At 43.3% G+C, this 27823-nt stretch overlaps 1 protein-coding gene across 16 annotated transcripts in view; it reads left to right on the top strand.

Annotated features, from left to right (window-relative positions):
• EHBP1 (EH domain binding protein 1) overlaps positions 1 to 27823 on the top strand; it is a 322570-nt gene that overhangs the window by 41794 nt on the left and 252953 nt on the right. For all 16 annotated transcript variants that reach the window (XM_037896082.2, XM_043543993.1, XM_037896085.2 and 13 more), the window contains exons 3-4: positions 11127 to 11184; positions 22315 to 22410. In XM_037896082.2, coding sequence (XP_037752010.1) covers positions 11127 to 11184; positions 22315 to 22410 — 154 coding nt within the window. The remainder of the gene's footprint in view (positions 1 to 11126; positions 11185 to 22314; positions 22411 to 27823) is intronic.

The raw sequence follows: 27823 nt of genomic DNA, 5'->3' as shown, positions 1-27823 counted from the left end.
ACTTTGGAATTGAGTTTACTGACATTTGGGATGAGTTTTGCTACAACAAGGTAGGTGTGGACACAGCCCCATTTCAAATCAACTGTTCTGACTCTGCAAGGCCTCCCACTGCTATCACATATTGCTTTGCTGTCCGTGTGAGTCGGAGTATCTATTTCTCTCTGTGCCCTTTCTCGCTCCCGGGTCATCTTGACTGGGTGTCTCCTCCCTGTTTAATGCTGGCATGCAACCACATGTGTCACTTTGTGATTCCAGCTCATGGTAAGTTCGCACAGCGGGAGTCATATCCTAGTTATAGCAGCCAAGCCTTGTGCTTCTAGGTAGTCTAGTGCTGAGGTCATGGACTTCCTTGCCCTTTGGGGCGTGGAGAGAGAGGAGACAGTACATCTCATCTTAACAACAGTCACTGGAATGCTAAGATACATGAGAGCATATAGAAACAAATGAATCCGAGTGCTCGCTCCTGGATCCTATCCAGTGGTGGAACAAGGGAAGGGAGTTCTGGCAGGGTTGTAAAAATATCGGGGACAAAAACACGTCCTCTGGGAGAGTTCACATGCTCTGTGCCCACTACAAGGATCTGGACCGTATTTTTCAAAAGAGGCCACCACTGAGCATCAGTATGTTGTGCATCTCGCCAAGGACACCTCTGCAGATGCTGACACAGGACAAGCAGGAAGAATCATAGAAATATCTGGGTTGGAAGGGACCTCAGGAGGTCATCTAGTCCAACCCCCTGCTCAACGCAGGACCAATCTCCAACTAAATCATCCCAGCCAGGGCTTTGACAAGCCTGACCTTAAAAACCTCTAAGGAAGGAGATTCCACCACCTCCCTTGGTAACGCATTTCAGTGCTTCACCACCCTCCTAGTGAAAAAGTTTCTCCTAATATCCCACCTAAATCTCCCCCACTGCAACTTGAGACCATTACTCCTCGTTCTGACATCTGGTACCACTGAGAACAGTCTAGATCCATCCTCTTTGGAACCCCCTTTCAGGTAGTTGAAAGCAGCTATCAAATCCCCCTCATTCTTCTCTTCTGCAGACTACATAACCCCAGTGCCCTCAGCCTCTCCTCATAAGTTATGTGCTCCAGTCCCCTAATAATTTTTGTTGCTCTTAACTGGATTTTTCCACATCTTTCTTGTAGTGTGGGGCCCAAAACTGGACACAGTACTCCAGATGAGGCCTCACCAATGCCGAATAGAGGGGAACGATCACGTCCCTCGATCTGCTGGCAATGCTCCTATTTATACATCCCAAAATGCCATTGGCCTTCTTGGCAACTAGGGCACACTGTTGACTCATATCCAGCTTCTTGTCCACTGTAACCCCTAGGTCCTTTTCTGCAGAACTGCTGCCTAGCCGCTTGGTCCCTAGTCTGTAGCAGTGCATGGGATTCTTCCGTCCGAAGTACAGGACTCTGCACTTGTTCTTGTTGAACCTCATCAGATTTCTTTTGGCCCAATCCTCTAATTTGTCTAGGTCTCTCTGTATCCTATTCCTACTTTCCAGCTTATCTACCACTCCTCCCAGTTTAGTGTTATCTGCAAACTTGCTGAGGGTGCAATCCACGCCATCCTCCAGATCGTTAATGAAGATATTGAACAAAACCGGCCCCAGGATTGACCATTGGGGCACTCCGCTTGATACCAGCTGCCAACTAGACATGGAGCCATTGATCACTACCTGTTGAGCCTGATAATCTAGCCAACTTTCTATCCACCTTATAGTCCATTCATCCAGCCCATACTTCTTTAGCTTGCTGGCAAGAATACTGTGGGGGACTGTATCAAAAACTTTCGTAAAGTCAAGGAATAACACGTCCATTGCTTTCCTCTCATCCACGGAGCCAGTTATCTTGTTATAGAAGGCAATTAGGTTAGTCAGGCATGATTTGCCCTTGGTGAATCCATGCTTACTGTACCTGATCACTTTCCTCTCCTAAGTGCTTCAGAATTGATTCCTTGAGGACCTGCTCCATGATTTTTCCAGGGACTGAGGTGAGGCTGATTGGCCTGTAGTTCCCTGGATCCTTCTCCTTCCCTTTTTTAAAGATGGGCACTACATTAGCCTTTTTCCAGTCATCCGGGACCTCCCCCAGTCGCCATGAGTTTTCAAAGATAATGGCCAATGGCTCTGCAATGACATCCGCCAACTTCTTTAGCACCCTCGGATGCAGCACACCTGGCCCCAAGGACTTGAGCTCATCCAGCTTTTCTAAATAGTCCCGAACCACTTCTTTCTTCACAGAGGGCTGGTTACCTCCTCCCATATTGTGCTGCCCAGTCCAGTAGTCTGGGAGCTGACCTTGTTCATGAAGACAGAGGCCAAAAAAAGCATTGAATACGTTAACTTTTTCCACATCCTCTGTCACTAGGTTGCCTCCCTCATTCAGTAAGGGGCCCACACTTTCCTTGACCACCACCTTGTTGCTAACATACCTGAAGAAACCCTTCTTGTTACTCTTAACATCCCTTGCTAACTGCAACTCCAAGTTTGATTTGGCCTTCCTGATTTTGCTCCTGAGCAATATTTTTATACTCCTCCCTGGTCATTTGTCCAGACTTCCACTTCTTGTAAGCTTCTTTTTTGTGTTTAAGATCAGCAAGGATTTCACTGTTAAGCCAAGCTGGTCGCCTGCCATATTTACTGTTTTTGCTACACATCGGGGTGGTTTGTCCCTGCAACCTCAATAAGGATTCTTTAAAATACAGCCAGCTCTCCTGCACTCCTTTCCCCTTCATGTTATTCTCCCAGAGGATCCTGCCCATCAGTTCCCTGAGGGAGTCAAAGTCTGCTTTTCTGAAGTCCAGGGTCCGTATTCTGCTGCTTTCTTTTCTTCCTTGTGTCAGGATCCTGAACTTGACCATCTCACGGTCACTGCCTCCCAGGTTCCCATCCACTTTTTTTTCCCCTACTAATTCTTCCCTGTTTGTGAACAGCAGGTCAAGAAGAGCTCTGCCCCTAGTTGGTTCCTCAAGCACTTGCACAGGAAATTGTCCCCTGCACTTTCCAAAAACTTCCTGGATTGTCTGTGCACTGCTGTATTGCTCTCCCAGCAGATATCAGGGTGATTGAAGTCTCCCATGAGAATCAGAGCCTGCGATCTAGTAACTTCTGTTAGTTGCCAGAAGAAAGCCTTGTCCACCTCACCCTGGTGATCTATAAGAGATTGCTGTGGACTACCAGGGTCTCTTCAACCCACAAAATGACAAGGCAGGACAGTGTCAGAGACCCCCAAATCCCAGATGGAGACCCAGCTCTAACAGTACTGGGGAAGGGACCTCTTCCAGTAAGTATTATGTGCTATATTATAATATAGTTGTACAGGGGGTTTTAAACAACTCTGTTCCCAGATACTGTCAGGGTGCTTCCATGTTGGACTGATGTGAGTTAGGGGCCTCTCGCCATCTCTCTGCCTTTTGGGGACACACCTCAGGGTAACATCTGCAGCGTAAGGACAGCCCGAAGAGGTACACATGTAACTGCCCCTTTCTACCTCTCCAGCCTCACCAACTCAGTCCTTGTACAGGGCTCCTGTATCAAGGGGTGTTGACAGTGACTGAACACTTGGCAAATTTCCAGGGAAAGAGAGAGAAAAAGAGGGAGGACATGGTTGATGGCCTCGTGGCACACAGGAGAGGGATAAGAAGACAGAAGAATGAAAGGAAGGTTTCCTTCTGCATGATGCAAAGGAGAGAGAGAGGAGGACAGGGAACAGTCTGAGAGGCTGTCAAGGGAGCACATTGACAAAGAAAAGGACTTCTGTAGATGATGCAGAAGCAGACAGGCCTTCTCGAGACATAATGGCACTGTGTTCAAGGACTGTATCTCAACTTAGCAGTGTCCTGAAGCCTTTTGAGTGTGCTGTGTACTGGGAGCAACTCCAAGGAACAGGCCCTTCCCTCACCAGTGCACACCACAAGACAAGAAGAAAAGTGGATACTAGGAGAGACCTTCTTTAATTCCCCAACTGCAAGTGACAGGCTTTCTATCTCCATTCCATACCCAAAGACCCAGAGGACATTTTTGATGTTCTCTTCCCCGACGTACACAAGTTTGTGACCTTATCAGTGCAAATCTGTTCACTCTGCACTTTATTGGTTTGTAATTTTGCACTTCTTTTAACTTTGCACTGTCTTATGTTCAGTAAATTTTTTCTTATTTACAACTTGATGTATTATTTATTAAAATGTTCATCAAATTGTTGCTCAAAGCGTAAAGACATCCTTATACCAACCATTAAACACGTCAAGAAATCAGTTGAAAAACTTCATAAAAGCATAATGAAATCCTAACACAAATGCATATATGTTTTTCCAACAATACTCTGAGTGCCTACTTTGAGGCTAAAGCATCCCTGATCCTGTGTCTCTAACCAATTGCAGCATTTAGGAGAGGCTGCCTCTCTAGGTATTCATAACATGTGTTAAATCTGTCCATCTTCTCCTGACACCCATGGGTGAAACACTCTCTCCCTTGCTGCCATAGAGGTTGTGTATAACCTAAGCAGCTATCATATGAGGCAGACATTGCTCAATAACCTCCAGCCTTGTCATGAGGCATCTCCACCTGCCCTTCAGTCTTCCAAATGCAAATTCTATTGTCCTAGTTACTCAGAGGATAGTTAAACAAGTCCTTTCTCCTAGCCAAGTATCCAGTAAAAGTCTTCATAAGACAGGGAAGCAAAGGGTAAACTGGTGTCCCAGAATGACAGGAGGAACTACAACACCATTAATGACCATAGTGGGAGCAAAAGTTCCGTTTTTCATGGCAGAAAACAGGCCAGTGTTTCTAAAGATGCTGGCATTATGGACCTGTTCTGACCACCCCACACTGATAATGGTGACCCATCCAGGATGGTCATCCAGGCCTCACAGCACCCTGGAGAAAAATACCCCTTTTCATTGATGAATTCTGAGTCTTGGTGTGGGGGGCAAAGAATAGGCACATGGGTCCCATCAATGGCCCTAGTACAGTTTGGGGATGGCAATTGTGAAAATCCGTCAACAATGTCCAGTGCATTGACAGGCTTTATGACCCGGGGAAGAGCACTTTCCTGATAGCAGCACACCCCTGTATGACAATCGTCCTGACAGTTGATCTGCAAACACCGAACTGATTAGCTATTGACTGTAACAGTTGGGAGTGGTGAGTTTTCAGATAGCAATAGCCATGGACTTCTCCACGTTGAGGGGAGTTCTCATGTAGGTGTTCCACCACTACAGCTTGGGGTGAGCTCTGCACAGATCTGTAGGGCAGTGGGCTTTGTCATCCTGAAATTCTGCTACCGCGGCTGGTCATCCCAGGTCAGCAGTGCTATCCTGTCCCATCAGTCTGTGCTAGCTGGCTGAGTCCAGAAGCGGTGGCTTACCCAGTGAAACTGTTTCAGGAAAAGTTCACGCAGAAGTAACTGTTCCATTTCCGTCTCTTCTTGTGCCTGTGTTGCTATGGCATCCCCACGGCTATCTCTCAAGTCGTCCAAAGCCATCTGGCTGCATGACGGCCAAAACATGTGCAGGAGCCTGTTTCTATTAATGACTCAGCATTGCAGTGCTTAGCAGTGTTTCCTCCATGCTGCCTGACTGCACCTGGAAAATGGCGCTGGGTCACAAAAGCTAGATGAATGTTGGGATGAAAGGGGAGGAATCATGGAATTTTTTCATTTGACTCCCAACTCCCAGAATTCCAGTGGCTTCTAGTTGGTATCCCACAACGTGCAGTGAGAAAAATCCCAGAATGCATGCAGCATAGTGGAGGAACATTGTACCATGGGTTGCCTGCCCCGGATGCTGTGGAGAAAATGCATCGCTATGTGAGTACAATGAATCAAAACTGAAGTAGCTTAAGTCAGCGTAATTAAACGGTATAGATTCCCTGTGCTCAGAGCAGTTGTTCCTGATTAGTTAACACAGAAAAACGTAATTTGACATAACTTTAAAGTGTAGACAAGCTCTTAAAACAGCCAGTGAGATTCAGTATTGTTCTTGGAGGTGGAGAGGTCATCTGCATTTCTGTCAAGAGCCTGAGACTCTTCCTCTCGTTCTCCTTCCCCTTCCTACACAAACTCTTTTTCTTCTACTTTATGGACTCACCTTCATAACTCCATGCGACTGTAAACATCATGCCGCTAGTGGAGTTCCTGCTGCAGTGATGATGGTGACCATGTCTCTGAAAAACAGGAATGTTGTTCAGGTTTTCCTGACTGATTGCAGTATTACAAAAGCAGTGTTTTGCCCTGGATTTTGTGAATCATGAGGCCTCCCAGACAGCATCTCCCTACACGCCATCCCTCTTTCCTTTCCATGACAGGTGTCCTGGTTTTTCCTTTGAAAATCTGTTTACCATAAACACAAGGGGGAGATTTTGGATTGGAAATGGGCGCTGAACTCCCATTTGTGCCTTTAACAATCTCCCCCATGCCACTGGGCAAAGTGTAGAATATTCGTACAAAAGAAAATGCATTATTTTCAGAGAGAGAGAGAGAGAGAGGAGAGAGCGCGTGCGTGCATGCGTGTGTGTGTAACGTTTGTTGGAAGTAGATAACTGATTAGCTCCAGAGATCTACTTTGTTACTAGATGGTGAAAATATTTAAGTGGCAGTATTGCCTGGATAAGGTGTTTCTTCTTTCTCTTTTTATTTAATATACTTGGTTTTCAGACCTGTTTTCCCCCCCATATTGAAAACTTTGGGGCTATGAATACAAGCCTGATGCAAGGAGCAGAGCATAGTGAAAGGACTGTTTGCAGGGAGCTGTGAATTAACACAATATAACAGGCTATTCCTACCTGGGCACCTATGCTGCCAACCTGCTGCCAACTAATGCTTAGATTAGGCTGAGAGGGATTAGTGGAAGTGGCCTGCTGCTTAGCTGCTGCTCCTTTTTTGGTGGAAAGGGAGAACAATGTGGATCTGTGCAGTCCTTGTTAGCATTCTCTTACTTTCTCCAACTGTGGCATTCACATTTTGTGTGGTGCATGGGCGTGCAGAGCTCCTCTGTGTGGGGTCTTCTCTGTTTTGACCACCGGCACTGCAGAAGAAGTATTTCTGCTGCCTTTGGCATTACTTGGTCCCCAGAGACTAGTTCAGGATTGGGCCTATTGAGGTTAATTTGGATTTGTCTCACAAGCTATTTTTTGAAATGAGGCTCAGTCAACTTAAAAGTAAAAAGTGAAATCAGACAGTTAATTTAGACATGGGATTGGATTCCTGGATTGCATCAAGGAAATCACTTAGGGGTATATTTTTGCTTCTAGTGGTGCACACACAAAGTTTCCATTAGCATTAATGGGAGTTAGGCAGGCGAAAGAGAGCATAATGTGCTTAACAGCAAGTGAGCAAGGGGTTTTCAACATTGAGCAGGCAGTCCCTGTCACCAAACAAGATTTTAGAGAAAGCTGACGGGCATGCCAGCCAATTATTTGTATCCCTCAAAGGAGGCAGAAATTTAGAAATTGAAAAATGCGTCTTGAGTGGTTCATTTCGTTTATCACTTTACACCAAGTTGAAAGCTCAGAGGGTCTGTAAGGCAGTGGTGGGCAACCGGCGGCCCATCAGGGTAATGGGTTTGTTTACATTGACTATCCGCAGGCACGGCTGCCTGCAACTCCCAGTGGCCGCGGTTTGCCGTTCCCGGCTAATGGGAGCTGCAGGAAGCAGCACAGGCCACAGGGATGTGCTGGCCGCCGCTTCCCGCAGCTCCCATTGGCCGGGAATGGTGAACCACAGCCACTGGGAGCTGCAACTGGCCGTGCCAATGTAAACAAACTGTCTCGTGGCCCGCCAGCAGATTACCCTGACGGGCCACATGCAGGCCGCAGGTTGCCCACCGCTGCTGTAAGGCAACGGGGATAAGTAGGGATGAAGAATGAGGGCCAGATTCTGATCTGGCCACAAAATCGGGGGGAGCCAGGTTTTAGCTATGTTTTTAGAGGTAGTTTTGGCCTAATGGAGTTTAAATGTAAATTCTGGGTGGAGAAGCTAAATGAATTCTTTGCATCCATCTTCACTGCAGAGGATGTGAGGGAGATTCCCACACCTGAGCTATTCTTTGTAGGTGACAAATCTGAGGAACCTGTCCCAGATTGACATGTCAGTAGAGGAGGTTTTGGAACAAATGGATAAATTAAACGGTAATTAGTGACCAGGAGATAATCACCCAAGTATTCTGAAGGAACTGTAATAGGAAATTGCAGAACTATTAAGTGTGATATGTAACTTATCACTTAAATCAGCTTCTGAACCAGATGACTGGAGGATAGCTAATGTGACATCAATTTTTTAAAAAGATTCCAGGGGCGATCTTGGCAATTACAGGCCAGGAAGCTTAACTTCAGTACCAGGCAAATTGGTTGAAAATTCTGCTCTTTATTATTCTATCGCACACATAGATGAACATGATTTGTTGGGGAAGAGTCAACACAGCTTTTGTAAAGGGGTAACATGCTTCCCCAATCTATTAGAATTCTTTGAGGGGGCCAACTAACGTGGGCAAGGATGATCCAGTGAATATAGTGTATTTGGACTTAGAGAAAGCCTTTGACAAGGTCCCTCACCAAAGGCTCTTAAGCAAAGTAAGCAGCAGTGGCATAAGTGGAAAGGTCCTTCTCATAGACCAGTAACTGGTTAAAAGATGGAAAACAAAGGGTAGGAAGAAATGGTCAGTTTTCTGAGTGGAGAGACGTAAATAACGGTTCCCCCAGAGATCTGTAGTGCTGTTCAACATATTCATAAATGAGCTGGCAAAAAGGATAAACAGTGAGGTGGCAAAATTTGCAGATGTTACAAAATTACACAAGATAGTGAAGTCCAACGCAAACAGCAAAGAAATACAAAAGGATCTCACAAAACTGGGCAACAAAATGGCCGATGAAATTCAGTGTTGATAAATGCAAAGTAATGCACATTGGAAAACATAATCCCAACTATACATACAAAATGATGGGGTCTAAATTATCTGTTGCCACTCAAGAAAGAGATCTTGGAGTCATTGTTGATAGTTCTCTAGAAACATCCGCACCATGTGCAGCAGCAGTCATAAAAGCGAACAGAATGGTAGGAACCATTGGGAAAGGGATAGATAAATATCATAATGCCACAATATAAATCCATAAATACTCTGTACAGTTCTGGTTGCCCCATCTCAAAAAAAAATATTAAAATTGGAAAAGTTACAGAGAAGGGCAACAAAATGATTAGGGATATGGGAGATGAGGATAGATTAATAAGACAGGGAGTTTTCAGCTTGGAAAAGAGACGACTAAGGGAGGATATAATAGAGGTCTATAAAATCATGAATGGTGTGGAGAAAGGGAATAAGGACGTGTTATTTACCCCTTCACATAACACAAGAATCAGTGACCAGCCAATAAAAAGAAAAGGAGGACTTGTGGCACCTTAGAGACTAACAAATTTATTTGAGCATAAGCTTTTGTGAGTCTCTAGGGTGCCATGAGTACTCCTTTTCTTTTTGTGGATACAGACTAACGTGACTGCTACTCTGAAACCTGATCAGCCAATGAAATTAATAGACAGCAGGTTTAAAGCCAACAAAAGGAAGTACTACTTCACACAACACATAGTTAACTTCTGGAACTCATTGCCATAGGATGTTGTGAAGGCCAAAAGTATAAGTGGGTTCAAAAAAGAATTAAATAAGTTCATGGTGGACAGGTCCATGAATGGCCAATAGCCAAGATGATCAGGGATGCAATTCTATATTTTGGTGTCCCAAGCCTCTAACTGCTGGAAGCTGGAAATGGATGACAAAGGATGTATCACTGAATAATTGTTCATTTCCTTCTGAAGCATCTGTCATTGGCCACTGTTGGAAGACGGGATTCTGGTTAGATGGACCATTGGTCTGACCCAGTATGGCTGCTCTTATGTTCTTATTGTAGCTTGCAGAAATTACTAACAGTTTGAGGAGGAAGTACATAAATGTTGTAACTAATTCATAGGGACCTCTCTTACTAGAAAAATGGCTGGTTTTTCACTTAAAAAAGAATTGGAGAATTATTAAATGTTATAAATTCAACAAGAAAATGGTTTGAGCATTGCCGTTCAATAACACTAATTTAAAATGTTCAGCGTGCAGTACTGTCCTTATTTTAACCTCATTTACTGAGTGTTCTGATTGCATCATACTGGGAAACGTTCCTTTATTAGAGATAATCCCCACCCCCTTTTTGTATTTAGAAAGAAGATCTGACCTTTAAAAATAAAGAGGGGAGGGAGGTTGTTACCAGAAATATCTAGAAGTGTTTGTCTACCCTGATTTCCCTGGAAGGTTTTTTGGACAACTCAAGAGCTAGTAGGATTGTGACAATTAGCAAGGAAGCAAAACTTGAGAAATTGAAAGGGAAAGTGAAATTTATTCACATTCTTTAAAATTCTTTGTTGAACTTGATAGGTGCTAACAACTGCAAATACTTGAAAAACGATTGTCAGGAGAGATCTCTTTATTAAAGATTCAACAGTTTGTCTCTTCAATTAAGAGCAGAGAAAGATCCCATTCTTTATCTCTGATCCCTCAAGAAGACCTCAAGCAAAACCAGGAAATACAATACTTGATGCTCTTGATATTTCTAAGGTAATCGCGTAGGAAGGTACTTTTTTTGGAAAAGCCCTTTCAAGCTTTTGGTTTAAATATATTAATATAAATATATATAAAACAAAATAAAGCCATGACTGCAGTTGTTCCCCCTCTGCACACATCCTCTTTAAGTACCATCCGATTAGGAATCCAACTGGATTTTGTGCTTGTGTTTATTATGGGCGCTGATTTGTTTCAAAGGCTTACATTTAATGAAGCCAGACTTTCAAAAGCAAACTGTGGACAGAATCCTGTTTTCTGATCTACAGAGCAGTTCTCTACTCTACTCTGCTTTGCCTTTGGGAGTTGTATACATTGAGGGAGAGCAGAATATGCAGGTTGATATTGCTGTACTGATTGCTGTAAGCACAGAATTATTTTTCCTGTTAAATGACTAAACTTGAGAGTGCTTTTAAGATAATGCTATATGTAAAATATAGTTTGTTCACCAAGGATGTAATTTTTATGGTAAACCATTTATTTAAGGGTCTTACTGTAAATTAAACTGTTTGTGTGTTCTTCAACAGGCAGCCAGATAAACTAGTGGTGGTTTGGACAAGAAGAAGCCGAAGGAAATCTTCTAAGGTTAGTTGACTGCTTAGTAATACCCAACCTCAGTAAAAAGTGCAGTTGGCTGTTTGTTTTATTAAGACAAAAATGGACGTTTATTTTATTCTTACTGAATTTGGCCCTAAAGTGCTTCCACTCTTACCGTTGAGACTAATTTATAGAAACATTTATAGAAAAACTCCAATGTCATTATAGGTATGTATGCAGCACCAAGTACACAGCATGCAGCTTAATAATAATTAACAATTATAAGTTATTAATTTCTAGATCTAATTAGAAAGAAGAATCACTCTTAAAAGTAACAAAAACAGAAGTCTTAAACATAATAAAAACATTAATAAGGAAACTGCCACCTTTGCAATAGGAGGATATAAAGTAGGAGTAAGAGACTGGTTTTGCCTCTACGCAGCCCTGGAAATCAGAAAGTTTCAAAGCAGATTCTTTCAGTTGGATGTTGTATCTACAGACGGGGCCTCTGTTGGGAAGTTACATTGACACTGAAATTGTCAGGGTCATTTCTAAACACTCCTGCTATTTCTTTGTGTATATTTTTATGTAGTAAATAATCTTTTCTAATCCTGCGGTAAATCCTGTTCTCCCAATTCCAAAAAACACTAACAAACCAATATACATGTGGGGGTAGCAAAACCCAAAAGTAGAACCACCACCTTGTTTGCACTACAAGAGGGCACAGGTAGTAGAAAGGTTTACTTTCACACTTATGGCTGCATGTAGAATACAGACAACGCATTCCCAGCTAGCATAGGTTAGCAGTGTAGACGGTAAGGCGTGGTTTAGGTTAGTCGAGTCATGCGTGCCCGAACTCCCAGGTATATGTCCTACACATGGCCAAGCAGTGCTTTCCATGTCTATAATGCTAATTTTAGCGTCTTTCCGCCTCCCCACTTGCTGGTGGAGCTTTTCCTTGGTATGTGTGGAGTTACACACCGCAGCGACAAATGTGGACACAGCCTGCCTTTCTCTGTGGCATGTAGCTACATGTGTATTGCCTGTATTCTGTGCACTGCCATAAGTGTAGACATAGTCATAATGAGAACTCTATACCCCCTTGCGTGCCATGGTGTGACACCCTGCCCCAGCTCGCCAAAAATTCCTACAGAGAGAACAGGAAAATATGAATGGTCCAGGGACATAGAATTACAATGGCCAATGTCACTTCACTGATTTAGTCACCCAAACCTCTACATGGCATGGGAGAAACAGTGTGCTGTACCCAGTACTCTTTTCTGTTACCACTAGTAGCTGCTGCTTGCACAAGCGCCCTAACATCTACTTGCTGATTTCTTGTCCTCGCAACTGTTGCCTATTTTCCTTTTACACGGGGCCTTCTTGTGGGACAAGATCCTTTCCATAATAGGAAGTTTCTAAAATTAGTTGTTAAACGTTGGATAATTATTTCAATTAAACAGAGAGGTCTCATCTCCTCTTTGTGCGTGGGTGTAACTTAAAATAACATTAATGGCAGCTCACCAGCATATGGAATGGTATTCTTTTTACTGTTACCCTCCTCTTAGCATGTCCATGCTTTCTGCTGTTTGTCACACATACTTGTTGTGTCTTGTCTTAAACTAGGCGGTAAACTGTTCCAGGTTTCCTTCTGTTTGTACAGTGCTTAGTACAATGAAGCCAGGATCCTGACTGGGACTTTAGATACTACCACAGTAGCAAAAAAATAATAACCCCTGTGTGCATTCTAAATTTCGCTTTAGTTTCTGCATGGAAGTGTGACAAAAGATCTGTAGAACACTAAAATAAAACTCAAACATGTTTTTAAATAAAAAATGTCTTGTTAGATGGTAGGGTATTTAGGCACGATTGATTAGTTTGCTGGGTTAGAGATTATGTTCAAACTCTTGTTTAGTGTTCAAACAGATGGCATATCTGGAATTCAGTAGGGCCGGATGCAGGGGTCTGCTCATGCATATGACTTTGCAGGATTGGGGCCTTAGTTATTGAGGATTTTAATTTAATTCAGGAGACAAAATTGGTCTGTCATTGGCTGTGGAGCATCAGTTTTCAGCTGAGCTTGCATCCCCTAAACTAGAGAATTTTTAGACACTCCTGCTTGCTTTGTCCAAATTTTGGTTATCCAGCATTATAGACAAACCTGTCAATGTCAGCAGATAATATAGTGGTTGATCTTCATAAGACTAAGAATAGTCCTGTAGCATATCATCAGAGGATGGTTAAGGGGACGTATGAAGATATTTTTTTAAAATTTGCATTGCCAAATGTCTGCAAGTATTGTACCTAGAGTAAGACGTAACTTTTTTTTTTTTAAATTAGGTAGACGACACGATTTTGCTTCATTTGAAATCTTTGTCTCCTAGACTATAGATCAATAAAGATTCCTAAACTCTTAGTCATCCTGCCAGTAAAACACATTACTATACATGTTGGTTGTTCATCTAATTGCTTTCTTGGAAGTGAGTCAAATCAAGACTACTTTTTATTTTATTTTACACAGACACTGTGCCCAAGAAGTACCTAAGCATGAATCATATCCCAAGTGTTCCTATATTTTTTCATTTATTTGTGGGGCAGGGAAGAGATATCAGTTAAGTTTTCTCTGAGAAGAAATTTTTATTCCCAGGCAATCAATGTAATAAAAATGTGAAAATGGGGAAGAAATCAGAAGACCCACCCCTAACAAATGACTGCAGCCCACAAAAATCTAACTCAAACAGAAAGATAACAATTGTGTAACTTGTGAACAGTGCATTTAAATAATGTAATATTAAGGTGTTGGTGCCATTTGCCCCAAACACATTCTTACTAAGGAAACTACAAATAGTACTTCAGCTTTGAGAAAGAACGTGAGACCTCATCCACTGCCCTTTTTTTATTTAATACCTTACTGGGAGATGAGTAAGTTAATGATTATTATGGAGGACTGGTAATGGACTCCATAGCTAAGGTTGCATAAAAATGTTAGGTTGTAACAGGTTTTGCGAAATGGTACAGCCAGTTTACAATAGCCATATTGAAAACAACATGCTAACAGAGATCATTATCCAAAGGATGGTATGTATGACGGGTAGATATTATGCCAGCATGACACCATCTGGCATAATATCAACTCTAATTCAAAGTTAAATAATTTAGAGCCCTGTTTTGGAATTCCCTCCCCTTGGGCTTCTCTGAATTTAGATACATTTACACAGACATGTCAAAACATGACTTGTTTTGGGCAATTCTGACTTGCAGGACTGGTATTTACAACACATGATGATAATCAAAAGTCTTGCTAAATTTGGCAGAATTCCTGAGCAAGTCTTAAGATGGGGCTGACCTTTTTCTTTCAAACCCTCCACCCTCCATAAAATGCGTCAATTCGTTAGGCACAAATGTACCTTTCTTTCTTTAAAATCAAGAACACATACCTTATTGCATCTTTCCAAGCCTACTTTGTACACCCACCAAACATACAATTATATTACAAAATTTACATTATTCTAGGCAGAGCTATAAAGTTAAGGTTGCCTAACACTTTCCATTTTTTTGGTTGCTTATAATAATACAGTTCAATATAGTGTAATTTCTGTTTTTTCAATTTCTTTTTTAAACTTATGAAAAAAAACTACTTTGAAAGAAAGTTATTTAGCTTGCAAAGTCAAGCACTCAAAAGCTAGGAAGAGCCAGAATTAAAGTTGCCTGTTGAAGCACAATTAGGGTGACCAGATGTCCTGATCTTATAGGGACAGTCCCGATTTTGGGGTCTTTTTCTTATATAGGCTCCTGTTACCCTCCACCCCCTGTCCCGATTTTTGACATTTGCTGTCTGGTCACCCTAAGCTCAGTTCATCCCCTTTGTGTGCATGCATTATGACACAGCCTTTAATTACTGGATCACAAACTATTTTACTACAAGATCCCTCTTCATTACAGTGCACAGGATGGACAGTGCTCAGGGAATGACGGTAGAAGGTGTGTATTGAATGAAACAGAGGACTGCAGGAGAGGTTGGTCTCCTGGTTAAGGCAGCTGAATGCCATCTTGGAGATTTGGAGTCTATCCCTTCCTCTCCCATATAATTCGTACATGATGCTAGGCATGTCATATAAACCAGTTTTTCACACAGGGCCACTAACTGTGTTCCTCATTTTCTGGGTACCCAACTGGAGACATCTGGAGCCTGATTTGCAGAAGTCCTAGGCACTTGCGGCTGCAACTGAAATCAATTGGAGCTGTTCTTAGAACATATGAAGTGCCGTACAAATGCTAAGTGCTCTGAAAAATCAGCTGATAGGTATCCCAAGTTGGGCACCCAAAATTAGTTGATGCTTTAAGTCATCTGTTTGGGATTCCTTTGATGTGTGGAAGCCCTCAACAGACACTCAGCTACCACAGCCAGCTCCTGTGCCTCCCTTCCCACAGCCCCTGGTTCAAGGGGCCATCTTTGGACCAGGAAGGAGAAATGGCTGGGTTGTGCTTACTCTAGCTGTCCCCAGATAGTATATTGCTCCTATGGAACTGTTGCTAGCTGGAGCAAGTTAGAGTTGAGTTGCTCACTGGAGCAAGTGTTGTATCGACCAGGCAAGGTACTAGCAAGCTTCAACAGGACTTTATTTTCAAAGTGGAAACCTCTTTACCAAGCTGCTGCTGCTGCACCCTCTGTAGCTCTCTCCCAGCTTCTCAATTCCTCCCTCCTCCTTCCTGTTTCCTGTCCTTTCAGACTCCCAACAGCCAGTGCTCCCAATTCTAATAATTACAAGCAACATCTAAACACCACAGCAAGTTAGAGCAGAGGTGGGCAAACTACGGCCTGCGGGCCACATCTGGCCCTTGGGACTGTCCTGCCCGGCCCCTGAGCCCCTGGCCTGAGAGGCTTGCCCCTGGCCCCCTTCCGCTGTTCCCCCTCCCCTGCAGCCTCAGCTCACTGCTCTGCCGGCGCAATCCTCTGGGTGGCGGGGCTGCGAGCTTCCGGGGCAGCGCAGCTGCAGAGCCTGGCCTGACCCACTGCTGCTCTGTGCTACGCAGTGCGGCTGCCTGTCCTAGTGCAGCCGCCCCGCCAGCCACCGGTGCACCAGGCAGCGCAGTAAGGAGGCAGGGAGCAGCGGGGTTGGGTAGAGGGCAGGGGAGTTTGGGGGTTGTGGTCAGGGGACAGGGGTGTGAATAGGGTTCGGGGAAGTCAGAGGGCGGGGAACAGGGTGGTTGAATGGGGGCAGGGGTCCCGGGGGGGCGGTCAGGAAGGAGGGGGGGGGTTGGATGGGGCAGCAGGGGGCAGTCAGGGGCAGGGGTTCCAGGGGCAGTCAGGGGACAGGGAGAAGGGGTAGTTGTATGTGGCAGGGGTCCCGGGGGGGGGGCAGTCAGGAAGGAGGGGGGGTTGGATGGGGCAGCAGGAGGAGGTCAGGGGCAGGGAGTCCAGGGGCAGTCAAGGAGAAGGGGTGGTTGGATGGGGCAGGGATCCCGGGGGTGCAGTCAGAAAGGAGAGGGGGGAGTTGGATGGGGCGGCGGGGGGCAGTTAGGAGCGGGGGGTCCGGGGGCGGTCAGAGGACAGAGAGCCAGGGGTGGATGGGGCAGGGGTCCCTGCCGGGCTGTCAGGGAACAGGGGAGTTGGATGGGCTCCCGGGGGGGGCGGTCAGAGGGCAAGAAGCAGGGGGGGTCGGATAGGGGGTGGGGGCCGGGCCATGCCTGGCTGTTAACAGGCCCTCCATACAATTTCAGAAACCTGATGCAGCCCTCAGGCCAAAAGGTTTGCCCGCCCCTGAGTTAGTCACCCTGCTCTAAGCTGCGTTGGTGCTGGCGCAGAGAATCAGGATGCTATCATTGGTTGCTGGATCTCCCCTTCTCTTTTTCCTCCTCTCCTGAGATGCCCTTGATGACACTGGAGAAGGGGAGCCCTTAGGAAAGAGCAACTCCCCTAAGCTCCCCTCAGTCAGGCTCCTTCCCTGTTCTCCTAGGGCCTTCTACAGCCTGGCAGAGAAGTAAGCAATGGAGCAGCTAGTGCTGTCTCTTCTCCCTCCTCTGCAGTGCATGAGGCAGCCAGCAAGGTGCTGCAGAGCAGCTGCAGTGGAGCAGGAAAAGCAGCTGCTCAGAGCATTGCTGGCTCACATTCGGGATGCTCTTGGGACTGCAGCAGAAGTGGTGAGAGATATTTGGGAAGAAGACGGTGTTGGGGCTGAACCAAACACTTAACATTTGCGTTTAAAAAATGCAGGGCATCGTGGCTTGTGGAACGTATTTTCAATTCATGGTCAAATATAAATTTGCTCCCTCATTTGCTATAATTAGAGTCTCAAAGGCCACAAGTTGGACACTACTGTTCTAAAAGTATCTACTTTGCTTTCTTCCTTCAAAACTTCACCGATGAAGAGCTACCCAGTGGTGTTTAGTGACCTTATGTCTGAGACCAGTATTTCTGCTTTTTGACCTTCTTAAAATCTGTTGGGTTTTTTCATTTGGCCTTATGAAGACTGATGTATCTAATGCACCCTAACCTTAATGTCTGAGCAGAAATTGATCTGAAGGACGGTAATCTCCATCCTGCCTTGTATTACATTAGGACATGTCTAGTTGTTTTTGCTTTGTTTTGGTGTTTTTTTTTAAGTAAGAGATGTGTACTAGTTAAAATGCGGGGCAGGAGGGGGCCAGGGTTCTCAATGCTACTGTGTGTCACAGCGAAGTGCCGCTAATGAATATTTAGGTTGTGATTTTGGAAAGGTTTTTCATTTTGCACCAAAGGTGGTACCTTTTGTGGCCATCCTGATACGTGGCAAGGGTTCCAAAGTAGAGGGCCTGCCCCTAAGAAAGCTGGCAGGGTTCTTGTTCATTGCATCTGTCATGCTTGGTTTCAGGGAGCATGGCAGTCATGGAAATAGCCAGGGCTCAGCACATTGAGGGTAATTGCCAGGGGAGCCCGTATAGTATATGCAGCACTGGAGTAGTGTGCTCTCATCCTCTCCTGTGTTGCTTAATAAACGGGCTACTACATTTGGAGCCAGTTGGAGCTGCTTCAGCTTTCTTTTTCATCTCCAGGTACAGAGCATTGCAGCAAAGCATGTGCATGTTACTTTTTCACCCAAGAGCTTGCAATGTTCCCCTGTACCAGTCACTAGTAAATAAGAAATGACCATTTGCTCAAATATTTCTCTTTCCTGTTCTGCAAAACCAGTACATTCCTGTGTGCCACATGTGGAATGTCTGTTTTGTGTTGATAATGACGAAGCTATTTAAGTGTTGAGACTTGCACAGATCTGTTATGGTCAAAACAGGCGATTCTCTGTAACCATATCTGAAATATTGACAACAGATCAGATATTTCCCAAGGGCAATCCACGAATTGAGCACAACATCTAGGCCCCCAGCAGGGTATGTATACATTCTGGTGATAGATCTCTTATAGAGGAATATCTTAATTATCCCAGCCTATAAATGGATAGTTTTCAAGCTATCCTTAAAGATCTCTTCTCTTACTGGGACAAAAAGGCAAAAACCAAAACCCACCAAGCCTTACAGTCTGTGCTCAAACACTGCATCATTATGATGCATCAATTTGTGGAGTCCTATTTGTCACGATAACCCAACTTTGCAAAAATAAATGTATTTATAAAGCAGGTAATTGCTACTATAAGCATTATAAGCGTAAATAATGAAAACAGTCATGAGAAAACTCCAAAGGCAGGAGATCCTAAAATGCTTATCTGAACCTATGGAGCCCACCACCAGTCTTTGATTTTCTCACACATTACTGTCCCCCACCCCAATTGTTCATCTATCTATCCATACAGTTTTCTAGGAGTGGGGTCATGAGGCATGTTGCCACTTCTAGCATCTTTGTGGCATATTTCACCAATCTTTCCCCTCCTCCCAGGTGTTTCTTCATTTAAAGTGCCCTGGGTGTTGCGGCGTCTCCTCACTTCCTCTCTGCGGGGTTGGTGCTTTTTCCTCTGTACTCCTTCCTGAAAAGGCTACTGCTGCCGGTGACTGGCTAGTGAGTGAAGCAGCCAACAACAGAGGTCCCTCTATACAGGCTGTTGCTCTCTCCCTAGCCTCAGGGGGCAGGGGGTGGTGGGAGGGATGATGAAGACAGGGAATGAGGCAGCCAGTGGCAGTGTTTTTGTCCATCCAGACTGCATCGGAGCCTGGGCAACAGAGAAGCAGTGAAAGATGCAGAAAGGGAAGGAGGCTGTGTAGGGGAGGAGGAAAGAGAGTCTGGAAGGCAGAGCATTGTGGGAACTGCGGCCTGAGGTGATAATTGCAGTGGAAACATAATGTTCAGGCCTAGCAGCCAGCTACTAGAGAGAGACAGCTGGTCAGGATCCAGAACATGGGGAGAGTGGGTAATATTGGGATTGTTGGCATGTTTACCGCATGTAGGTGGCAAAATCTTGCCCATTTGCCAAAGCAAAGGCCTGTATTTTGGATGATTAAAATATAGTCAGTATAGCTGTATGCCTACATGATGAGTCTGTAAGGGCACAACTTCCCCCCTCCCTTGCCCCCCCGGCCAAGACCCCCTAAATATAGGGACTCTTGGTCTGAGAAATAATATTTTGAAGTACCCAAAGTATTCTCTATTAGCTAATAGGCCTCCCCCTATTTTGCACCCTTTGCTTTCTCCTGCACCAACCCAGGGGTTATCTTTGCCTGTCATGTTGCCTGGATGGTGCAGTCCTATATTCCAAAGCCAAATGGGCATATAACATCATCCCGCTAATAAGGGGATAGCTTTGCTTTAAAAGCTCATTAGGTAGAACTTTCAGTCTCTCAAACTTTTAGTCTCTCACTCTCTGCTTTTGATAACCTGCATGTCAGGTAACCGTAATGCATGTTGATTTGTTTTAGGAGTCTCCATTTTTTACGGTCTCACCAACTAGCCTGATGAGGAGAGGAGACTGGTAAATCCCCTTGTACTCAGAATTCTGCTGAATCATAGAAAGCTTGTTTTTGATTGTATGTACAAAATTTTTTACAGTATAAAAATGGGAGCAGTATTGCCAACCCCAAATGTTCAAAAAACATGGGTCAGGCCCAAAAAATCATGAGGCTGATTTAAAATTCATGGGGTTTAAAAAATATATATAGGGTTCATTTTATTGCCATCTGGTTTCTCGGCCTTGAGGGTGCACTTGGGACGCATTTTCAAGCATTACTTTGCAACCATAAGGGCGAGAAACTCTCTGCTTTTGATAACATGCATGTCAGGTAACCATAATGCATGTTGATTTGTTTTAGGATTCTCCATTTTTTACTGTCTCACCAACTAGCCTGATGAGGAGAGGAGACTGGTAAATCCCCCTGTACCCAGACTTTGGATGAAACTGTAAACATCAGCAACTCTGTAGGAGTGAATAAAAATAACAGGAAAACAATAAGAATGTTCTAAATATATCTGCAAAGATAAATGGCTTTGGGCAGCATGGAAAACAAGCTGGATCCTACCGATGGCTCCTTGCAGGACTTTATTCTTAGATACTCCCTCCGTCCCCTTCCATCTCTCGCTCAATCTCTTGACCTGCTCTCTCGCACCCTGCTAGAAGCTGCTGCCACTTCTCTTGTGGCTCCACACAACAGGGAATCAACAGAGGGAACAGAGCCAGAAGGCAGATAGGCTGCCTGTGGTAATGGCAACGTAGTGTCCTCTGGTGGCCTAAAGGAACTACTACAGTTCCTTTTGATAACGAAGCTGGAATTGTGAGGAGCTATGCAGGCTGCAGGAATGCTTGACAGGGCTGCCAAATGTGTGACTATCATGTGAGATGAAGCACTGTTTATAATGTACAGCAGTGGTGAATTAGTTTCCCTCTCCTACTAAATGAGGATGTTTTTCAATCATTATCTTTCCCACCATGGTGTATTGAATTCTGTAGCTAAAATTGGCCACTGGGCAGCTGGCTAAATTTGAGGTGGGGTATCTGCGCTAAATTTTAACCCAGAAGAGACCTTTTAAAACCCTCTTGAAAATTATAGTTTGCTGACATTGCCAACAGGGCCATGCCACCATAACAATTAATTGCTACAAAACCCAATGTGTACTCTTAGTAACACCATCCTATCTCCAAATGTGTTATAACCAGGGTAATTATATTTGAGTTTATTGTACCTGTGACCCAAGTTACGTTAGCCTTATGCTAGTAATAGTGTTGTTGTAAAAATCATACACTGAAGTGCTCGATGTTGCAAAGAACATATAAAGAACATCCAATGAAGTGAGCTGTAGCTCACGAAAGCTTATGCTCAAATAAATTGGTTAGTCTCTAAGGTGCCACTAGTACTCCTTTTCTTTTTGTAAAATGAACAATGTTTGATACTGTAGAATTTAAAAACTCAGTTAATTTGATGCAGATAACAATAGTTTATAACTTTCTCAAAATAAGAAAAACAGGTAGTTAGAAACAGCCATGCTACTCCGCGGCCCCCCTTATATTAGCATATATTCATTTATATTTCCATAGTTATCTAAAGTTTTCCTCCATACTAACTGAACTAGATTCTGAAACTCACACTTCATGGTGTTCACTGTTTTAGTGGAAAGTATGCCACTCCACGTGTTGGAATGATTTGCTCAGGTCTTTAGAGTTAGTCTCTTTTTACTTCATTTTATCCTGGTCACTTCTCTTTTAGTTATAGGTACTTAACTTTTAATTCTTTATAGGTTTAAATGTTTCAGAGGCATTTAGTGTGTACTATAAATTGGTGCTTTATTTTTTTCAAATAAAACAAAAATAAGTCAGTTTTATTAAAATCTGAATATGGCTACTGAGCATGCACAATAGCAACTCTTAATTATTTGCTTTAAAGGAAAGCATTCCATAGTCTGAAACATGTGCCAAAGGTCTGTATTCACCATTTTATGAACTTGTACCTGCAGGATGCTCAATGTTCTGGCCCTGATATAGGCATTGTGCTTAATTGCTTTGCAAGATCAGGACCAGAGCACTCAGCACCTGGCTAGAGTGAGCCGTGTGTGACTGCGTAACTCCCATCGATGGTGCGAGTTCCTTCTGTTCTCAGTGGTTTGTCTTACTGTGTTTAATAGAACTGTAAATTTATGAAAGCAGGGATTTTTTTTGGAGCTAATCATCAATACACATGCATGCGTGCACACGCTGACTTCCAGGGGAGTTGGAGCAGGTGTTTTATGATGGATTGACTCAATTATTGTTTCTTTTCTTCTTTTAGGCCCATAGCTGGCAACCTGGAATCAAAAATCCGTACCGTGGTGTGGTGGTGTGGCCTGTTCCTGAAAACATTGAAATCACTGTGACACTTTTTAAGGTAGGTTTTTAATGTTTCATTTTAACTCATTTTATAAGGCATAAGATATTTCCTGAAGACTTACACACAGAAACGCCTTCTTTCGTGGGGCTGGATCCTGTGGTTCATGTCAAGTCATTATCTGCATACCTACAAGTTCACAGTTTAAGTATGAGAGAGAATTAAGACCCCTTGCAAACACTTAGCCATGTGCTTTAACCAACACATTCAAATAGTCCCATTGAACTCCTTAGGGCTGCTTGCGTCCATAAAATTAAGTACATGCTTATGTGTTTTCAGAATGTCAGTCTAATTTTCCATACAACTGTAATACAGAGTAGTCCGTTTTGCCTAAAAACACTAAGCTGGTAGGAGTCAAAACGTTTTGTGCCTTGACTGTGTGCTGCATCGTTGCAGTCATCGTATTCCTCGTTACATTTGTTCTGAAACAGAATCTATCTCCAAATAGTATAGCATTTCAGGTATGTTATAAAAATGTTACAGTGCTTGTTTAATTGCTATCTTAGGAATTCCTGGAAAACAGAACTATGTTGATGGGAAACATTTAAATAACAGAGAGAATTTTAGGTCTTTGTGTGGTCTGATTAAAGAAATGCTATTTGTTCTAGTATTTCAAAATGGTTTTATTACAGTGAATCTGCGTTCTTATCAGTTTTTGTACATTTAGTCCCAATTCTTATTTACACTGAGGCCCCTGTATGGTGCTTTGGCAGCAGGGCCAGCCCTTGATCAAATGGCGAAGGAGAAGCATCTTCGGCACCTCCCCTCCGTTTGTTAAACTTTTGAATATCTTATTTTTTATTGCATTTCATGACTTTGATGCGTGATTTGCATGCATGATTTATCCCTTTCATACCCCTGTCATATAAGATGGAATTGCATGCTAGGATCTGTAAATCTGTATTTATACATGCCATATATAAGCATATAAAAAATATCCTTTCCTCTAAGCTTATAGAAACTTTTTAATTTTAAGAATGACTGAAATGTACTAACATGAAGAAACTGAACTGTGCACCAACATTGGGTGGACCAGTATTAAATAGTGTTACCATAGGTGACAGCCTTAGAATGTTAACCCTAGTCCTTTAGTTCCAAAAGTTGCTTTTCTCGCCTTTGCCCTCGCGAAATGAAGCACAGCGTCGAGGAGGTCTAAAGACTGGCCAGTGGCATTTTCAAGCCATTTTGACCATCATCGATCGAAGATATGTTTTAATGAGCCTGAGCTTCGAAAAGCTGCGCTCACCATCCGCAGCTGTGACTGGCAGCGTGAGCAGAATCCTCAAACCTATCCAAACGTTAGGAAAAGTGTCCCCATGTGTCAGCATCCGGTGCAGGTCTGTATAATTGTTCAAGAGTGTCTTCCTGTCCACCATTAGTTTACTAAGGTCATACAAAAACCCCAGGTTTTTTTGTGGTGCTTCATTAGTCCAAACCTTTCTTCAGTGGACGCTTGAGCAGTGTCAACGAGCGAGCAAAAAAAGAAGTCTCCATTGAATTTTCCTCCAAGCTTCCCATCACCTCATCTCTGCCCTCGTAACCAAACTGTCTCTTCTTCCAATGAATACGAGTTTCCTTGAAGACGGGCTCAACGCCTACGTTTTCTGCCATTTTTTTTTTTTACAGCAATGATGGCATCTTCAAATCCGTTGTCTCTGTAGACCACAACAAAATCAAAGCAGCTGCTCATCACAGTAGTAATGTTTGCGATGTCCATTGACTGAGTTTGTAATGCCTTGCTTACAGTGTTTACTTGGAACAGGATATCGTGCCAAACCACAATTTAGATCAGAAGTTTGAAGTCAGTGATCTGGTTTGCCAGGCTTTGAACCTCGTGTCGGATTCCAGCCTCGGCTTTACTTGACTGCACCAGTTCCATCAGGGCATTGTAAACCTCAGTCACATGGTAATTCGCTGGCCTAATGCTGTCAATGTGGCTCTGCCAGCGAGTGTCACTTAGTGGCTTCATGGTCAGATTTGTAGCATCGTCCGTGAGGATTTTCCACGTGATAGTTGGTGCTGAAAACAGGCCGTATATCCTTTGCAGTGCTCCGAAGAGAGATACTGAATCTAAAGAAGGTGCTGCTGCATCTGACGCAACCAGGCTGAGGGAATGGCAGCCACAAGGCACAAAGAAAGCTCTTGGATTCAGCGCAAGGATCCTGGCATGGATGCCACTGCTTCTTCCCTTCATGTTCACGCCGTTGTTGTAGCCTTGACCTCAGCAATCCTGAAGGTTTATTTTATTCTCATTCAAAACATTCATAAACAGTTCTGTTAGACCTATTCCAGTAGAGTCATCCACAGACCAAAAACAGATAGGGTTTCTTTATTTGGATACAGCCATCCTCGTCGCCTTCAAATCTTACTGTAAATGACATCTTTTCCCTGTGACTAATGTCGGGAGTGCAGTCCATTATTACAGCACAGTACTTCGCTTTGCCAAGCTGTATCAATATGTTATCAAGCACCTTCCTTGCCGTAAGGTCAGTCATTTCATTTTGAATTGTTTTGCTGCAGAAATGGTCCATAGCTTCTTTGCGAACTACTCGATGTATTTCCCAAGGACCTCTACCAAACTGAGGAAATTACCGTTATGTTCAGTGAACAACTTATCAGAGGAGCCCCAGAAAGCCAAATTATTTTTGCCAGGAAGAGGGTAATTGAGATCAGATGCTAGAGTACATTCTTGCCATGCTGGGTTTCTGCATTAATAATGTGCTGGTTTTCTGCATCTGTTTGTTTGTTCAGCTTGAGTCTGGACTTGACCTCCGTCCATTTGGAGTAGGCCATAAAATGGCTGGGCAATTTTTCATCTTGCTTCAGAGCATCAGCTAAGTTATGCCAGTAATTGTACCCGGATAGTGCAAGCAACAATCTGACATTCTTGTCAAATATTTTGCAACAAAACCAGAACACTTTGTCCATTGATTATGAGTAAACTAGTCAACGCCAATTCATTTTCTTGAGCACTCTTTTGCAGTGTGACCTTTGAGAAGAGTCGCTTCTGCTTATTTACTGGAAATGTCATATTCTCGATTTTTTCCCCAGTCCGTTCAAAATTGTTCGTTCAATATCGTCAGAGTTTAGGATCACCAGCCATGAAGCAGGATCTGATGTAGACGTTTGTGGTATGCAGTTTTTCTCACTGCTGTTTCTGTCATCATTCGAGGTGGATTCTTCTTTATCATTTCTCTCCTTTTCGTGTAAACCACGTTTTTCTTTGTCATTACTCTCCTTTTTATGTGAGCCACATTCTTCTTTATCGGTTTCCTTTATGCCACCAGGAAAATTGGACAATTCTCCATCACTTTCCTCACATTTCCGTTCCTTATCTTCAGGTAAATCTGCGAATTCCTTAGTAATAGGACTTCCATCATTTATGCTTTGCACCTCAATTTCTTCTGCACTGGGACAATCGCTATTCCTAAAGCCTGGTCTGTGTTGTCCTGTTTCAGATATTTTCCCATCAAATTTGGCCTTTGCTGCAAACTAGATTGCAGTTGAGCTTTTCACTTTGTATACTGAGCTGCTGAAGGCTATTTTTGGGGGCATTTTTTATTTTCTACGGGGGAAAACAGAAAATATTAGGGAGAGCAAAAGTCTATGTTCTACAGTCTTAGAAAGTCATCAAACGTGTGTTAAGCATGGCAAAAGAAATAACAGTATTCTTTTATACTGTTGCTCCGACAGGGGTTCGATAGATATCTCTGGCATCTCATTAACTATGTCCTTTATTAGTCACTACTTACACTCTTAAACACACAAGTACACTTTCACAATTACACACTAAAACAAGGTTCGCAATATCGCAGTTGGTCTCTCACTTCACTTTGTTCTTATATCTCACTAACTGGTAACACCCTGCCCCTTATATATCCATGAGGGCATGACTGACAACATTCTAGGAGGTTTGAGGAAAATGTAATTCTCAGAAAGTCTGGAAGGTTCCATGAGATTCTACAAAGGTCCAGAACATTCTAGGAGGTCAGTGGAAAAATAAATCCACATATGGAATACCTGAAACATTTTACTTCAAACATTCTATTAACAACAAAAACCGCACCCCGAGCCGAGCACCCCAGGTTGTTCACCTGGTTCATCTGCCCCTAAATCTGGCCCTGTTTGGCAGTGTAAAGTCATCTTAAAGTGAGTGTAAATAACAGTTATACCCATTTCAAGGCCCTCCTGCACTGCCAGAGTACTTAGTATAAGTGAGAATCACAACTTCTATAATTCAGATATATTGACTTGATCCCTGTTACTTGATCTTTTTTTTTTTAATCAGTAAGCAAATGTAGTTAAACCTTGTCCTATGCCTAAAAGCTCTAAACATACATTTTATGCCAAAGAAAACAGAGGAGGTGACATCACCCTTACTACAGGGACAGTTTCAGAGTAGCAGCCGTGTTAGTCTGTATTCGCAAAAAGAAAAGGAGTACTTGTGGCACCTTAGAGACTAATAAATTTATTTGAGCATAAGCTTTTGTGAGCTACAGCTCACTTCATCGGAGACATCTCTACGTAAAAGAATAAATGGATACAAATCAGACATCAAGAATTATAACATTCAAAACCAGTTGGAGAATACTTCAATCTCTTTGGTCACTCAGTTTCAGACCTAAAATTTGCAATTCTTCAACAAAAAAAACTTCAAAAACAGACTCCAAGGAGAGACTGCTGAATTGGAATTAATTTGCAAACTGGATACAATTAACTTAGGCTTGAATAAAGACTGGGAGTGGATGGGTCATTATACAAAGTAAAACTATTTCCCCATGTTTATTCCCCCCCACCCCCTCCCCACTGTTCCTCAGATGTTCTTGTCAACTGCTGGAAATGGCCCACCTTGATTATCACTACAAAAGGTTCTCTCCCCCCCCCCCCCCCACTTCTGCTTAATAGCTCACCTTAAGTGATCACTCTGTTAGTGTGTATGGTAACGCCCATTGTTTCATGTTCTCTATGTATATAAATCTCCCCACTGTATTTTCCACTGAATGCATCCGATGAAGTGAGCTGTAGCTCACGAAAGCTTATGCTCAGACAAATTTGTTAGTCTCTAAGGTGCCACAAGTCCTCCTGTTCTTTTTACAGGGACAGTGTAATCCTGGTTTCACCAGCCAGGAAGGAGAGGGCATAGTCATTCTCCTCCTGATCCATTTTTAAAGCTGTTTTAGTTTAACACTGAATACTTTTCATTTCTCTTTTGCCCCACCCCCTAAACGAAAATTACACGTGGGTTAAAAAATTGTATCCGATAAATACCATAAAATATGTTTTAAAACAGATAAGGTACAGGGCCCCTGAAAATGGGGGGGAAATCCTTAATCTCTTCTGTAGTAGAAAAAGAACATTGGGGTCAAGTTAGGTAAGTGGTAGTGCTGTACTCTGCCCTGTGGAAGTTTTGCGT

Source organism: Chelonia mydas, chromosome 3 (genome assembly GCF_015237465.2).
Source record: "Chelonia mydas isolate rCheMyd1 chromosome 3, rCheMyd1.pri.v2, whole genome shotgun sequence".
Taxonomy (NCBI): Eukaryota; Metazoa; Chordata; order Testudines; family Cheloniidae; genus Chelonia; species Chelonia mydas.
Note: the sequence above shows the minus strand (reverse complement) of the source record. Positions and strands in the feature narration are given on the sequence as shown.